General features: G+C 46.0%; 1 protein-coding gene across 1 annotated transcript in view; it reads right to left on the reverse strand.

Annotated features, from left to right (window-relative positions):
- Positions 1 to 842: 842 nt before the first annotated feature.
- The window catches only part of SERPINI1 (serpin family I member 1), a 97,490-nt gene continuing 85,663 nt past the window's right edge, over positions 843 to 12,669 (reverse strand). The window contains exons 7-9 of the mRNA XM_028731479.2: positions 12,432 to 12,518; positions 7,528 to 7,617; positions 843 to 1,214 (exon numbers count right to left, since the gene is read on the reverse strand). Of these exons, the coding sequence (XP_028587312.2) occupies positions 1,138 to 1,214; positions 7,528 to 7,617; positions 12,432 to 12,518 (254 nt within the window). The 3' untranslated portion in view covers positions 843 to 1,137. The remainder of the gene's footprint in view (positions 1,215 to 7,527; positions 7,618 to 12,431; positions 12,519 to 12,669) is intronic.

Below are 12,669 nucleotides of genomic sequence, written 5' to 3' on the forward strand. Positions count from 1 at the left end.
AGTCACATGACCTTCAAGGGGTTAGCACCGCAACAATGCAGCTCCATTCAATACATGAAGGAGGCTGTTGTCCTGCGGTATTCTGGGAAAAATAAATATGGACAACAGAAGCGAGGCCTTTATTTCCTCCGCCCCTCCTCTGCAGAATGTCCCAAAACATTCTGGGGACCACTAACCTTGAAATCCTCCCCACATCTTCGCCAGCTGAATTGCCATCCTGTTTTTATGGTCTGTGAATGGAGACGACGAAAGAGCTGGTGCCATTTTTTCAAACCTCTGGCAGAGGGTGAATGAAGAGGCCAGGCAAGAGCTGTGGGATGCACCAACTCACCTGCTTTGTGGGTTACTATTTGAACTCACAGGACGGGCTAACTCCCAATTCAGCAAGCCAAAACAATTTTTCTGCCCCACTTCAGCATGTACCAATTTCAATGATGGCAATAAAAATAAAAATGCAATAAAACAGTCTGGGGTGGGGGCAGCTCCCTGACAGGAATGAAAACTGCACCCTTCCCTAGTCATCAAATAGATCATTTGATGAGCTGAAAGGGAGCATGAACTCCTCTCCTCAGCTGATCTGCCTGTGTACAATTTGTGTGTTTGTGTGTGCAAGACACTATGACATGGCCACACCCACACTTGCCATGTGGCCCCTAGAGAGCTTGCCAATGGGGAATGTGGCCCTGTGGCTCCCAGGCTCCCAAAAATATTATCAGCTGCCCCTTCTTTAATTATTTTTCCTAGCATCCAATTAGTTTCTCCACAGCACAGGAAGTTACTGTAGTACAGAATTTGGGGACAACTGCATTACAGTTCAACGAGACAGAAAGTGCGGCCGCTGACATGGTTACGGTTTTTATTTTAAAGGAACAACACAAGGTATCACAAGGACGACATTTACTTTAATACTGAAAGCTTTTCTTCCACAGCCGTAGTCTGCAATTTCTAGCTGAAGTTAAAGATCTGGAAGCTGGTTTTCCTTTCCCCCCCTCCCTTCCATTCAAACCGTGCCTCGAATTTAACAATGCAAAAAAGAAACAAACAAATCACACGGCAAATCTTAAATACATCGACTGCAATCTCAATGTGCTTATTTTCTTTTGTGTGTGGGTGGGTTTGGCGAGCCTTGTGGGGATATTACAGTTCTTCAAAGTCATGAGCGCTTGTATTCATCGCTTCTGGGTGCATCACTCTCCCCATGAAAACGATGGTACCTAAAGGGAAGAGAAAAAGAGAGAGATGTACAAAGGAGGAGGAGGCATCAGAAGGAGGGCAAGCGGGGGGGATGGGGGACATTTGCTGCATCTTTCAAAATGTATGGATTCAAGGCTGGAAAGCCCATGGATAAAATAGCTCAGTGGTAGAGTCTCTGCTTTGTATGCAAAAGGTCCCAGGTCCAAACCTTTGGCATTTTATTGATTTGTTGAATTTATACCCGGGGGTCTCTCGGGGCTGGGAATGTCTGCTGCTTGAGGCCCCGGAGAGCTGCTGCCAGTCAGACAATACTGAGCTGCGCAGACAAAATGGACAATCCTATGCACAAGAAGCTGACGTAATGCAAGCTTGCCTAAGTTACCGTATTTTTTGCTGTATAGGACGCACCCCCCCCTCCAAAAATTAAGGGGAAATGTGTGTGCGTCCTATGGAGCGAATGCAGGCTCCTTGGCTTCAGCGATAGCAACGCGAAGCCTCCAAAGTGCAGAGGGAGAGCTCCCCCCGCACTCCGGAGGCTTCGCGTTGCTTTCGCTGAAGCCTCCGGAGCGCAGCGCGAACTCCCGCTGCACTCCGGGGGCTTCAGGCAGCTATCCGCAAGCCTTCGGAGCACAGCAGGAGTTCTCGCTACGCTCCGAAGGCTTGCGGATAGCTGCCTGAAGCCTGCAGAGCGAGAGGGGTTGGTGCACACCGATCCCTCTTGCTCTCCAGGCTTCGCTTTGCTGGAGAGGCGCTGCACAGTTTTCCCTTTCTGCGCAGCGCCCCTTCAGCGAAGAGGGAGGAGAAATGGAAGGGGCTCCGTTTCTCCTGCTGCTTCGCTGAAGGGGCGCTGAGCAGAGAGGGGGAGAATTCCCCCCCCCCCCCGGTCTCCCCCTCCTATGGTCCGGTGCATCCTATGGTCCGGTGCATCCTATGGTCCGGTGCATCCTATAGAGTGAAAAATACGGTAAGCTGGTGTAAAGTTACACCAGACCCTGTTCAGTGGTGGGGCTGCCGCTCCTGTTCTGCCTAAATAGTGTCAAAACAAGTCTTTAAACAATCCTTCAGGTCTCATGGCTGAGCTGAATGGGCTTAGGATTCACCCCAAGCCCCCTCTCCTCTGGTCTTGCCCCTGCCAAACCCCCAGAACACCTCAATTTGGGGAATTAACGCCAACCTTGGGACAGCTGGCTGAGCCCTGGATGCTTCATGCCCTTCAAATGTGGCATTGTGTGGATGTGAGCAAATCTATCCATTCTGGTTTCTCATTTTTCTAGTCCTAAATTCTGTTCCCCACATCTCTATATCAATCTGCATTTTATAAAAAAATATATCAAAAGTTCCCAGGAAAGCATTTTAGTGTGAATTTCTGCAAAGCACTTTCCCTAACAATGTACTTTGGGTATGCCATCCCTGCCAATGTATGCATTTTATGCACATTTCATCCTGGCACACACATTTTTGTACATGTTACCTGGCTGGAGAACAGCACTGCAGAATTTGGTGCAGTCCTAATTTCAAAGGATGGCTGTGTTTTGGTTTGCATACCCTTTCAGAAAGCGTGAATTAGGTAGGGTTGCCTTTAAATGCAGAATGGGTCAAATTTCTTCCCACTCCGCATGTCGGATAGAAGAATTCTCCATCCACTAGAGCAGTGTTTCCCAACCTTGTGCCTCCAGCTGTTTTTGGACTACAATTCCCATCATCCCTTGCCACTGGTCTTGCTAGTCAGGGATGATGGGAGTTGTAGTTCAAAAACAGCTGGAGGCACAAGGTTGGGAAACACTGCACTAGAGAACTATGCATGCGGTAGGCGGAGAATTGCTCAATTATCTGGTCTTCTTTTATGGCTTAATTTCATAACCGATGAAAGACTTATGGGAGCTGCTGGAAAGTTAACAGATAGGTTCCCACAGCTATCGGAATTTGTAAAAATTTGAGGCTGATGCACTGTTTTAAAATTTATACTGTATTGTATCTTTCTGTAAGGCCAGCTGCAAAAAACCCCACATTTGTTTGTTTGAGAAGTGGATTTTTTTTTTTAAAAAAGATGCCAAACACCACAATATGCCCAAAACAATCCAATTATGGATTGGTTTGGATAAGGCTATGAGTAGAGCAGGCATAGGCAAACTCGGCCGTCCAGATGTTTTGGGACTACAATTCCCACCATCCCTGACCACTGGTCCTGTTAGCTAGGGATCATGGGAGTTGTAGTCCCAAAACATCTGGAGGGCCGAGTTTGCCTATGCCTGGAGTAGAGGGAAGTGTTGATCCCATCCACCAGACCCATCAATTCAATCTCTAGGACAGTCAATGTACAATGGACATAATGTCTGCAAAAGGGCTAAAATGGGCAAAGTCTAACATGGACATAGACTCATAGAATTGTAGATTCAGAAGGGACCCCAAGGCTCATCTCGTCCAATCCCCTGCAATGCAGGAATCTCAGAATGCTTCCTTCGATTTTATGTGGGAAACACAGATAGGCCACTACATAGGTATCATTGCATCATTTGCTAGGGAAACATACAAAGCTGTCTTAGTCGGACCACTGGTCCATCTTGCCTAGCAGTTCTCCTGAGTCGTGTGCAGAACAGATCTTACCCCAGTCCTGCTACCCAATGCTGTAATTTTAACTGGCGCTGTTGGGGATTGAATCTGAAACATCCTGCATGCAAAGCCTGCGCTCTACCATTCAGCTGTTGCTTCTTCCCAAGACTACAGGCGAAGAAAACTCCATATACTCTTAAATCAATCTGTTTTGTTAGATAGCAGGCAATACTCACCACTCCTGTCCAACACATGAATAACTGATCATGCTGCTGGACTGGGTACTCTCGGTTCAAAGTTTTAGTATTCTGCTGCAATACTGACGAGTGGGATAAGACTAAAAAAGTGCAGCATATTATGGAAACATAAGAGCGGCTCTGCTGGTTCAGACCAGAGGTCTACCTAGTCCAGCATTCTGTCCTCACAAGTAGCCAATGGGAAGCCTCAAAGCAGGACAGAAGCACAATGGCATTCCCTGCGCTTGCAGTTCCCAGAAACTCATTTTCAGAAGCAAACCGACTCTGATACTGGATGAAAGGAAGACAGCTGGATGCGTCTTTTAAGCTAGGCCACAAGGGAGTCAAAACGCTGGCTCGCTCTTGCAAAATGGCAGTGGCTCTCACCATCCTAAGAATGGCTTCTCACAAGTAATTCTTTTTTATACAAATAAATGAGTTCCATACACACTATCAGGGTTTGTTGTTTTTGTTTTTTGCTGCTGCTGCTGCTGCTGCTGCTGCTGCTGCTGGGGAAAAATATCAAGCCAGCCGTTGAGATGAGAGAATCACTGAATTGTAGAGGCGGGAGGATCATCTAGTCCAGGCATAGGCAAACTCGGCCCTCCAGACGTTTTGAGACTACAGTTCCCATCATCCCTGACCACTGGTCCTGTTAGCTAGGGATCATGGGAGTTGTAGTCCCAAAACATCTGGAGGGCTGAGTTTGCCTATGCCTGATCTTGTCCAACCCCCTGCAATGCAGGAATACACAGCTGCCCTGTAGGGGAATCAATACTCCATCTCCTCACAGTATTGTGAAAGAATGACGTCAATCAACGTTTGATGATCTCCTTCTACTGGTCAACAATAGAAAGTGTCCTTTCATACTGCATCATGGTGTGGTACGCTGGTTTGACATCAACTGATAGGAAGTGCCTATAGGGTGGCGAATACAGCACAAGATATTATGGGCTGTCCCGTGAATCCACTGGATGATATCGCAGAAGACCGTTGCCTCAGGAGTGAGAGGAAAATTCTCAGGGATGATTCACACCCTAGCCGGCACTTTCTTGATCGCCTGCCCTCGGGCAGAAGATATAGAAGCATGATTAGTCGCACCAACAGGGTAAAGAACAGCTTCTATCCGTGGGCTGTTAGGCTGCTGAATGAAAAGATAACAACAGGGCAACTGGATTTCGGGTTTGGTGGGTGTGCGTCAGTAAACGAGGGGAATTAAGACTAAGAGAGCTGAGTGGGGGGTGCTCATGTAATCTCACTGTATACAAGTTGTACAAGTGACAATAAAAGTATTTCAATCAAGCTGCAACCTTGGTGCTATTAGACCATGCTCCAACCAATTGAGCAGAGATTGTCCGGAGGGGCACGATAGCGCTCCCCCATGGAACGGAAGCACGACTCATGCTAATGAGAAGTCATGCTTCCAGTGCTGAGGGTCCAAGCCTGTGGAACAGTCACCCACTAGAAGTCAGACAGGGACTACCCTTGTTGAGTTTCAGACACCTGCTTAAAACCTGCTTTTATTTCAAGAGGCCTCTGCTTCTCTGGTGTTTCAAACAAGAGTTTCAGAAAGCATGGGGGAAATGCAGAGAATACTTCACAAAACAGTGCCCTAAAATACATACCTGGACTTGTTTCGATTAATGTCTGCAGGAGACTTTGAGGATATTTAAGTTATAATAAGAAAAATCTTAATAATTATTCATAAACAGTTTATAAGAAGTAAATAAGGAGGCCAGATACAGGATAAAGGAAGTCTTTTATTTGGTTGTTTGTATTGTTGTATGTTATGTTATGTTATGTTATGTTATGTTATGTTATGTTATGTTATGTTTTATGTATGTTATGCTCATTGTATGTTATGTTCATGTTTACTGAGGGTGGATGAGGGGGTGGGAGGTTTATGTTATGTTGTAAATAAAATTTCCAATAAAAATATTTAAAAAATAAATAAATCCTGATGGTTTCTGTTGACATTTTAACTTTTCGAGGTCTCTCTGTTTTGGAGCTTTCATCTTTGTTTTTAAATTGTGTACATTTTTTATCACTGTAAGCTGCTTTGAGACCTTGACAGTGAAAAGCAAGATATACATTTTTAAAAATAAAATAAGTAAATGAAAAGCAGCAATTGGAAGTTTAAATGGTCTTACAGCCATTTCATATATTATTTCCCCTGCCGCCGTCCCCTGAAACAGATATGTTGAAAGAAGCAGGAGAAGGAGCAAACAATTGTATTTTGGGATGTGTGTACAGGGGACTGGAGAGCCAATTTGCTTCTGGGAGGCCACTATGGCACTCAAGACACTCATTACAGAACTGCACACTGAGCGGCTTTTTTAAAAAAAGTGACCACTTCAGTTATTAATATTTTGTACATTGTCTTGTTTGTGACGATGCTAAAAATACAAGGTGTTAATAACTGGAAATAATACTAAGCATTTTTTTTTAAAAAAAAGCAAGTAACTTTTCTTGCAAACGGAGAGAGAATATGCACTTTTACAACCCAAATTAAACTGCCCTAGGTCACAACAACCCCAAGTTAGTTTGAGCCACAATTAAGAAATCTGGGTGAATAACAAAGTCTTATTCAACTGATGATGAAAAGACCATAGAGAAAGTGCCAGACAAGCCTCTCTAGGGAGGCTGTTCTATAGCTGCAGGGCCACTCCTGAAAAGGCCCTCTCCTAGGTGGTGACCTGCCTCACTTCACTTGGTGCAACGCTAATATCAGGGCATCTGAAAAGGATCTTAAGGTTTGGGCATGCCTATGTGGGAGGAGGTGATGATCATGTCCTATTTATCGTTGTTGTTGTTTAGTCATTTAGTCATGTCTGACTCTACGTGACCCCATGGACCAGAGCATGCCAGGCACTTCTGTCTTCCACTGCCTCCCGCAGTTTGGTCAAACTCATGCTGGTAGCTTCGAGAACACTGTCCAACAATCTCGTCCTCCGTCGTCCCCTTCTCCTTGTGCCTTCAATCTTTCCCAACATCAGGGTCTTTTCCAGGGAATCTTCTCTTCTCATGAGGTGGCCAAAGTATTGGAGCCTCAGCTTCAGGATCTGTCCTTCCAGTGAGCACTCAGGGCTGATTTCCTTCAGAATGGATAGGTTTGATCTTCTTGCAGTCCATGGGACTCTCAAAAGTCTCCTCCAGCACCATAATTCATAAGTCCTATTTATCAGGAGTCATCAATGGACAACTTTCTGAAGGTAAGAGCTGTCCGACAGTGGAATGGACTATGGTGGTGGACTCTGGTTCAATGGAGGTTTTTAAAAAGAGGTTGGACGGCCAGCTGTCAGGGATCCCTCCTCTGTGATTCCTGAATTTCAGGGGACTGGACTGGACGACTCTTGGAGACATCTCTCCATTCCAACTCTACAGTTCTATTATTCTACGAACATACAGGGCCCACCCATCAGAGAAGGCATCATAATACTGGGCTATATGGTTAAATAACCTCACCTGGCTTTAGGCAGCTTCTTAATAGTCTGGTGAGGATTCAACAGGAGTAACAAGAACTCAAAAAAGAGATGAATGCACTCACCTGTTCTTCTGTTCCTGACCACAAAGAAAAAAGGATGATCCACTATAACTTGGGGGTACAGCACGGCCATCCTGCTTATGGCTATCATTCCTGGGGAGAGACGACAAAGGGGCAACCTTTGAAATATCCCACCAATGTCCTCGTATTACAATCCCCCACTCTTCTTCTGTGTCACACCATTAAGGACACATGTAAAGACAGCGCAAAATGGGAAATCTGAAGAAACACACACCACAACTCTTCTATGCAAGCGCAGGCTGTCAACAAGACACACAACTAGCAATCTCGTCTTCAAATGAAAAGAGACTTGCAAAGAAATGGATGTGCTGAGTTATGCTCCGGGAATGATTAACAACTGGCAGTGGCGCCATTTATTTCTCACTGCTGGGAGAAATGACTTATAACTTACCAAAAGAGGCAGAACTTTGAGAGAGAGAGTTATGATGGCCATTCCCTTTCAACCTAGGAAATGCATTGTGTTCGACAGTCACGCCACCCACATGCTAAGCAGTGGCAGAACGCATTGGGCGAATGTGGAAACCCATTCCCTCTTGGCTCTATCAGACTGTGGTCATTTCTAGCAACTTGCTCTGGCCTTCCTTGAAATCTAACATTTGTGCCCAAAAGAAATGCAAGCTCTTGAATAGGTTATTGCAAAACTTTTGTTAACTTGGTCTGGTAACAGACATTAAGTGCACATATCACTTGTGGGCTTACGGTTGGAAATAATCACACTACTTTTGTTGCATGGTTTACCCTCAGCAAGAGACTAGATTCTTCTTTAGGAGTTGGTGCAGATGTGGTGCTAAAAGGACCCCTGACAGTTAAGTCCAGTTGCAGATGACTCTGGGGTTGTGGCGCTCATCTCACTTAACAGGCCGAGGAAGCTGGTGTTTGTCTGCAGACAGTTTTTCTGAGTCATGTGGCCAGAATGACTAAGCCGCTTCTGGTGAAACCAGAGCAGCGGATGGAAACGCCGTTTACCTTCCCGCCGGAGCGGTACCTATTTATCTACATGCACTTTTTGGCGTGCTTTCGAACTGCTAGGTTGGCAGGAGCTGGGACAGAGCAACGGGAGCTCATCCCGTCACAGGGATTCAAACTGCCAACCTTCTGATCAGGAAGCCCAAGAGGCTCAGTGGTTTAGACCACAGCGCCACCTGCGTCCTGTGATGCTAGATCCCTGCTAACCACAGTGAGCAAATGGAGAGTTGTCCTTATGTAGGCGGAATCACTCTCCCCAGCTCTTCTTAAGGGCGTAAGAAAAATGCTGGGTGCAGTCCAGCATCCAGGTCTTTTAGTGGCCAAATAGATGCCTCTTGGAAGCCCCCAGACTGGGCATGGAGGCAATAGACCCTGCTTGCTGCTGTTGCTTTCCCCCATAGGAAGTGGTCTTCAGAGGGATGCTGCTTCTCAACCTGGAGGCTGCATATAGTCATCATGACCCGTAACCACCAATAGATTTATCCGTCAAGAATTTGCCTAAACCCCCATTGAGAGCCACTTAAGTTAGTGGCAACCACCACATATGGCACCAGCAAATTGCATAAAGAGTTTATGGGCTATGTAATCTGATAGGTCCTTTAGCCTGAAACGAATCTCCTGCCAATCAGTTTTCTTGGGTGGAGCGAACTCCTACCAACTAAGTTGACTATACATGGTTAAGCAATTTGTCAACATCAACATTAATAAAGGTCAAGGCTAACAAGGGTTTCCCTTAACCCATGATTTGAAACCCACGTCTGATTGCACCTTCAGATCCTGGCTTAAGGGCTAACGGTGGCATGCTTTAGATCATCCTCTGGACCCATGGCTAAAGGCACATAAGGCCACCGCCTTCCTGAAAGAAAGCAAAGTCTGGAAAAGGTCAGTGCCTGGATGGGGAGACTGCCTAGGAATGACATGTGCACTACCTTTGGGTCCATGATGGAAGAAGGGTGGTTATAAAGTAAACAAAAAATAAAATAAAATGATAACGCCAATTAAGAAGGGTGATTTACAGGGCAGATAGTTAGTCAAAGCTGGGGGGAAATATGGGAGCATCGTATGTTGAAAATGTTGCCTATTAGAATAAAAGAAAATTACGATAAATTAGCTTGGAGATTGTATCTAACACCAGTCAGATTAAATCAAATAAACAAGGAATATTATAGTTACAATGGAATGGTCTCAGTGGTGGGCGCACATTTCTATTCTTATTTGTTTATGATTATTACTTTGTCAAAAAAGAAAATAAAAAGAAAAACAGAGAAAAAAAGGGGGGGAAGAAGGGTGATTTGGCAAAGGGAGGGATTTGCTCCAGGATGGCTAGCCTCAGCGTGAGAGGTGAGGTGTTGCTCCAATTCATTGGAACTGGGATGGGGTGGGCAGGATGACAATGGGGATGTACTAGGTGTTAGTTTCTGTTTCTCACTGAGCAGCTGCTTGGAGTCACAGGACTCTGTTTACATTCCAGAGACCTTCCAGACTCACAGGAAAGGAGACGGGATGTGACGTTAGTGGTTTCCTGTTTCCTTTGTTTAGTTGTTCTCTGCTTTCGAAGAGAGAGGATGTACTTTTCTTTTGCTGTCTGCGTAGCTTAGAAATAAAGCATAGCATGTAGCCAAACCTCTCGTCTCTTCCCTGTGCTGGGAACTCTGCTGGATGAGGAATGTGCCTTGGAGCCTCATCAAAGGCTCGAGGTCGTTAATTATTCCTCGGAGGCGATTCCGGAGACTCGGCCCGAAGACGAAGCTTTATCAACTTGGCCGAGTCGAGATTTCGACACTAGATTGGTGGGGCTGCAGGTGGGCACAGGTGCCCCCCCACCTCCCTCACCAACACTCTGCCCCCACACCATAGGGGCAAGCAGCAGCTTCACACCCAGGAGGCTGTCTCATGTACCATCGCTATATAGGGCTTCTTCCCAGTTGGTGAACAGGGAACCACTGTCCCATGTGCACCGAGTCCTATTTGTCCCAGTGGAAACCTCTGTTTTTGTTGCAGAAGCTACAGCCAAGGAAGAACCAGGGTTGTCCTTGTGGAGATAACAGATGGATAGGCACTTTGAGGAGCTGAATAGGAGGCTGAACTGGGGGAGAATAGACAGAAATGGCTGAATATTTGTGTTCCTGAGGGAGAGGTCCAGATTTGATTTTTAACACCCGACACGCGACAGGAACACTGTAGGCCGAACATTTTAGTAGAGAGGCAGGGTTTGATCTTAATAAAATTTGGAAATCTTTTATGACTGCTCCCTTGAGCTTTGCATTTTCCAAGGGTTTCATTAACTTTTAAACTTTTATTGCCTTGATTTGTGAAAAAAAACCCCAGCAACAATAAACCTGAGTAAATAAAATGTCCATGCATGCCCAGGCATGAGAGTAATCCTCACTTGGAACAGTTTGGGGAATGTAGTTTTTCAGCCAGAATTATATCTGTACAGGGGGCTTGCCGCAAAGATTATTTCTTTATCTCCTAATGAAATAATTGGACCTGGGGAGATCAATTCAAACCACAGAAGAAACAGAAATGATTTGCTGGTGGGAAAAGCCAATATTTGCAAGTGACAAGCAAACAGTTCTATCATCTGGTCCTTCCGTAACAGTTAGAAAGCTGGTTCTCCCCCCACCCGCCCTTTATTCATATACAATGCCTTTACCCAAAGCAACTGAATTCTTGCACTATTTCCAGCTTACTTGGAAACAAAAAGTTCTGACTCCAATCCAACATTTTGCTATATAGCAGCAACAGAGCACAGGTTCCAACTTTATGAATAGCTCTCAGACCATTATCTAATGTCTAGTAGAGCTGTGCAGGGGTCCTCTGATGATTTAGGGCCTCATCTGAGACTTCTCCCTGCTACCTCTTCGCTGCATGTTTAAAACCCTAATTGACCACATAGTTGGGGGCAGGAAGAAGGAGACACCCAGCTTGTCAGGAGTGCGTGCAGGAGCTAGGCCCTGTGACCAGTAGGACTTTGCAGGACTGGGGCCTTCCTAAGTTTGTTCTGGAGAGGCAAGGTGCGGCTGCACAGGTGAGGCCGATTGGTAACTCACAGCACCTGGTGGCAAGAGCCAGGAAGGGATATAAGGTCAGCATTTCCCTTTGGCTCTTTGCCACAGCAACACGTTTCCTGCCTTGCGGCATTTGGCTTCTTGCTTCCTGATCCTCGGACCCTTGACTTCGTGACTCCTTGCTTCTTGACCCTCGGACCCTTGACTTCGTGACTCCTTGCTTCTCGACCCTTGGACCCCTGACTTCTGGATTCTCGTTCCTGCTCCCACCCTGCCATCTTGCCCCCGGTCCCGACATCCTCAGCCGGGACTTTGACCGCCTGTGAACTGGACCGTGACACAGCTTGCCTGAGCTTCTCCTCCATGCCAAATCTTCACTGCCAGACTGCTCTCCCTTCCAACAGCCCCAGATCACTCTGGGTGGACCCAGTGAGGCTGCCTCAGCCCAATCCAGGGTTGACCTTAAAATCATAGAATTGTAGGCACGGAAGGGACCTTGAGGCTCATCTAATCCAATGCCCTGCGATGCAGGAATATGCAGCTGTCTCATATGGGGATCAAACCTGTGACCTTGGGGTTATTAGCAGCACGCTCTAGCCAACTGAGCTATGCAAAAGACTTGTGCTTTTGCTTTCTGGCTTGTTCCGCTGCAACGCCCTGTTGTCTAGTCCAGCATTCTGCTTCTCACAATGGCCAAGCCCACGAGTTACACCCATGTCATTATCCCATACAACAGATCAGGAAGTAAGGTGGAGGCAGTAGCTTAAAGCCATTCAAGAGAGCTCATGGCTGAGCTATAATCTGAACCCAGAACTTTTAAACTCCCATCTTATGCTCCAAGTCAGTATACCCTGCCGATGCATAGCGGTGGTTCCTGTAACTGAGTCAACAGTTTGAGGAGGTGCTAACCTGAGGCAGCGGCAGCTTCTGAGCCTTCTTCATTCACTTCGAAGATAGACTTGTGAACTGCTTTTGAAAGGCGAAGTTCTTTGTTGTCTGGAAGAGAAAGGAGAAACGAAGGTCAGAGAAAAAGTAGGGATGGGTGGATATGTGTCATAGTTTCTCATTTTTTCAATCATCAGACTTCGTTCACTCCATTTCAGCATCACTTTGCAGTTTTATTTTTGTATGTGTGTGTTTTGTATGT

The sequence above is a fragment of the Podarcis muralis genome, chromosome 6, assembly GCF_964188315.1.
Source record: "Podarcis muralis chromosome 6, rPodMur119.hap1.1, whole genome shotgun sequence".
Taxonomy (NCBI): domain Eukaryota; kingdom Metazoa; phylum Chordata; class Lepidosauria; order Squamata; family Lacertidae; genus Podarcis; species Podarcis muralis.